The sequence below is a fragment of the Austrofundulus limnaeus genome, unplaced genomic scaffold, assembly GCF_001266775.1.
Source record: "Austrofundulus limnaeus strain Quisiro unplaced genomic scaffold, Austrofundulus_limnaeus-1.0 Scaffold374, whole genome shotgun sequence".
NCBI lineage: Eukaryota > Metazoa > Chordata > Actinopteri > Cyprinodontiformes > Rivulidae > Austrofundulus > Austrofundulus limnaeus.
In genome coordinates this window covers 217067-221510 of record NW_013952776.1, presented here as the reverse complement: position 1 = coordinate 221510, position 4444 = coordinate 217067, and the positions used below count along the sequence as shown (strand labels likewise).

Genomic DNA, 4444 nt, shown 5'->3' with positions numbered 1-4444 from the left:
ATATATATGTATACAGTATATATTTACACTGGTATATACTGTATATATATGGGGTGCGTAAAGCTAAGAAATAGCTACTTCATAGCTACATAATTCATTCTATTTAAATAAAAATTAATTAATTGAATTCAGACTCCATGTAAACAACAAACAGTCTGCATGGAAATGACAACAATAATTAGCTATGTGGTGGCCACGACATAATTATCGTGTGTGCACGCAGGCGTTAGTCATGGTGTGGGCACGCTTTATTATCTCACATGATATTTTTTTTGTTCCATGTCACCGGACGGGCTCAGTAGAGATTTAACAAGATTAATGAGTTTAAATACATGTGTGAGTACCTCATTCCTCAGAGTTTCCAGTTCTCTGTCTTTGTCTGAGATTAAAGCTCCACTGGCTTTCTGAATGTTTATTTCACCATCTGTGTCTTGATTGCAGATGTTTTTTCTGCAGGAAAAAGAGAACAAACAAACAAGAAAAACATTAAAGCTGTACAAAATCAAAAAAAAAAAAATTTCTGGTTTGAGAGAAGGCTTTCAAAAATGGATAAATTGAAAGTATAGAAAAAATTATGACTACTTCATTTGAGATGTGCTAATACTCTTCTGCTGCAAAGTAACTACATTGGATTTATTTTTCTAGGTTTACAAAAACCTTGAAGGTTAAAGCCATGTTTTGTCAAACAGATATCAGTAGGTAGTGCTTTATTTGCTGCGACATCAGTCATAGAGCAAAGAGGACTATGCAAATGTATGGACCATTGATGGTGATGGAGTGACTGAGGCACTAGGAGCATCCAAAATAATGATGTATACAGGAAAAGAATTTTCAAATTATTCAAAGGCTTTTATTTTGAAATATGTGGCTACCAAAAAAGGATGTGTCAACACAAGATAGGGAATTTGATGGTAATATTGCTAGGCTTACATATTACATGATACAGTATATTACATAATATTGCATGGCTGTGATATGTTCATTCTGAAGCTGAATTACAAAGTAGGCCACTGGTTCCACAAATCCTTGCTAGTGGAAAAGCCTTGAAACTGTGGAGAGCCTAGTCAAACAMTGCTGTAGAGCAGGGGTTCTCAAAATGGGGGTCACCAGGGGGCCTCAGAAAGCTGGATGGCTTTCTATATTTTTTTAAACTTCTTTTGACTTAAGATCTGTCAGTTGAACCTGGACATGTTTGGTATCAAAATAAACCTAAGAATCTTTTTTAAAGTTTTTAAAGCGAAAATATAGAGGTAAATTCAAAGTTAGTCAAAAACGGCCATTTAGACCCCAGACCTCAGAGGGTTAAACTCCTCCACTTGATTCAAATCCTCCTCCCCGACCCGGAGGAGGCACCCTACCCTTTTCCAGCTCAAGACCATGGTCTTGGATTTGGAGGCACTGATCCTCATCCTGGCTGCTTCACACTCAGCTGTGAACCACTCCAGTGAGAGCTGGAGATCACAATTTGATAAAGCCAATAGGACCACATCATCTGCAAAAAGCAGAGATACGATCCTAAGGTCACCAAAACGGATCCCCTCAACACCTTGGCTGCACCTAGAAATTCTGTCTATAAAGGTTATGAACAGAATCGGTGACACAGGGCAACCTTGACGGAGTCCAACTCTCACTGGAAATGAGTCCGACTTTCTACCGGCAATGCGGACCAAGCTCTGGAACTGGTCGTACAGGGACCTTACAGCCGTATTAACAGGCCTGGTACCCCATACTTCCGGAGTACCCCCACAGGAGTCCCAGAGGGACATGGTCGAACACCTTCTCCAAGTCCACAAAATTCATGTATACTGGTTGAGCAAACTCCCATGCACCCTCCAGGACCCTGCTGAGGGTGTAGAGCTGGTCCGCTGTTTTACGACCAGGACGAAAACCACATTGTTCTTCCTAGATTCAACTATTTGACGGACCCCTGAATAGACCTTACCAGGGAGGCTTAGCAGTATGATCCCCCCTATAGTTTTGAAATAGGGGGACCACCACCCCTGTCTGCCAATCTATGGGAACTGCCCCTGATGTCCACGCGATACTGCAAAGTCTTATTAACCAACGCAACCCCACAACATCCAGAGCCTTAAGGAACTCCGAGCGAATCTCATCCACCCCCGGCGCCTTGCCATGAAGGAGCTTTTTAACCACCTCATTGACCTCAGCACCAGAGATTGGAGAGTCTGACCCAGGGTCCTCATGCTCTACTTCCTCATGGAAAGACATGTTGGGATTGAGGAGGTCTTCGAAGTATTCTGCCCACCGACCCACAACGTCCCGAGTTGAGGTCAGCAGTGCACCATCCCCACCATAAACAGTGTTGTGGTGAACCGCTTTCCCTCCTGACACACCGGAGGGTAGACCAGAATCACCTTGAAGCCATGCAGAAGTCTTTTTCCATGGCCTCTCCGAACTCCTCCCACGCCCGAGTTTTTGCCTCAGCGACTACCTGAGCCACAATCCGCTTGGACTGCCGATACATATCAGCTGCTTCCGGAGTCCCATAGGCCAAAAACACCCAATAGGACTCCTTCCTCAGCCTGACAGCATCCCTCACTATCGGTGTCCACTGGCAGGTTCGAGGGTTGCCGTCACAACCACTGAAAAGTTCCAGTGTCTTTAGCTCTAAGTAGTATTTCCTTCCTGTCAGCAAAGCAAAGGAGTCTCACCAGGATATGGCAGGGTCAAGCTGACATGTCCAGGTTTTTATTTTATTTATTTTATTTTTGTAGTGTAGCGCGTATTCTGTGAGCCCTCTCGATCGCAGTACCTCCATGACATCCAGTACACTTTTACCTTTCAACGAAAACTCCGGGATACCTTTAATCCTCAGATTGTTTCTTCTGCTGTAGTTTTCTTGGTATTGTACTCAGGCTTTCAGCTGTGTAACTTTGGTGTAACTGTGTAACTTCAACTCAGCTATAACCTCAATGAGCTCCACGTTCTCATCTTCAAATTGCAACACTCTGTTTACAGCTTCCCCGATTCTGTTGCCAACATCAGACTTCAGTGAATCTAGGCAGTCTTTAATGGTAGTCATGTCAGTCCCAACTTGTTGTATTTTGTCTTGAAGATCCCGATTCATGTTGCGAAGTTCGTTTATAACCTACAAGCCTGCCTCAACCTCAGTGGGTTGCTCCATGTTCCATAGCTCAGGATTGAGATACAGTATTGCTGGGTGTTGTGGCCAAAKAGCTCAATTTTTGTTTCGTCTGACCAGAGAACTTTCCTCCAGAAGGTTTTATCTTTGTCCATGTGATCAGCAGCAAACTTCAGCCGAGTCTTAAGGTGCCTTTTCTGGAGCAAGGGCTTCTTTCTTGCACGGCAGCCTCTCAGTCCATGGCGATGTAAAACACGCTTGACTGTGGAGACTGACACCTGTGTTCCATCAGCTTCCAAATCCTTGCAGACCTGCTTCTTGGTGATTCTTGYTTGACTCTTGACCATCCTGACCAATCTCCTCTCTGCAGCATGTGATAGCTTGCYTTTTCTTCCTGATCGTGGCAGTGACACAACTGTTCCATGCACTTTATACTTGCGTATAATTGTCTGCACAGTTGCTCTTGGGACCTGTAGCTGCTTTGAAATGGCTCCAAGTGACTTCCCTGACTTGTRCAAGTCAATAATTCGCTTTTTCAGATCCACACTGAGTTCCTTTGYCTTTCCCATTGTAGCTTTTGTAGCTGACTCTAATCACTGGGTCAAATGAGCCCTATTMAAATGGGCTCATGAGAAGTCAACAGCTGTAGTCAATCAGAATCACTTACAAGAAGTGAAGAGGCCATGACATGAAGCTAATTTGATTGACACAACTRGCTACATCACCAAAATTGACCAATTTTGTTMCTGTATGTATATTTTTGACCCAGCAGATTTGGTGACATTTTCAGCAGACCCATAATAAATTTATGAAAGAACCAAATTTTATGACTGTTTTTTGTGACAAACATGTATGTGTTCCGATCACTCTATCACAGAAAAATAAGAGTTGTAGAACTTATTGAAAACTCAAGACAGCCATAACATTATGTTTTTTTACAAGTGTATGTAAACTTTTGACCACAACTGTAGCATCATTTGTTCAATTTTAGGGCCCGTGGTGATCTTTAGGTGTGAGTTTGATCCATGCTGATTAAGCTGCACCTCACTCAGAAAGATTTAGCCTCTTGATGGAGAATAAAAGCGGAACACTGGCCGTTGTCAGCTCTGGCTCTTCAGAATACGTCCGTTCCTCACCACATTGTCACCAGAAGTCCCGATAATTTCATTTATGGTAAAATGGCTTGAACTTATATGGCATCTTACCAAATCCACTTGGACCCCAAGTCATTTTACACTTAAGACATTCATCAGGGCTCTAGACCAGTGGTTCCCAAACTTTTGATCTTCTGACCCACAAAATATCCACGGCAAAAACTAGTGACCCCAAATATTACTGGTC

The 4444-nt window shown here is 42.9% G+C and overlaps 1 protein-coding gene across 1 annotated transcript in view; it reads right to left on the bottom strand.

Moving 5' to 3' along the window:
• The window catches only part of clip1b (CAP-GLY domain containing linker protein 1b), a gene marked incomplete in the record, with an annotated part of 106130 nt that overhangs the window by 10554 nt on the left and 91132 nt on the right, over positions 1-4444 (bottom strand). Inside the window, 1 exon segment of the mRNA XM_014023516.1 lies at positions 345-450. Coding sequence (XP_013878970.1) covers positions 345-450 — 106 coding nt within the window.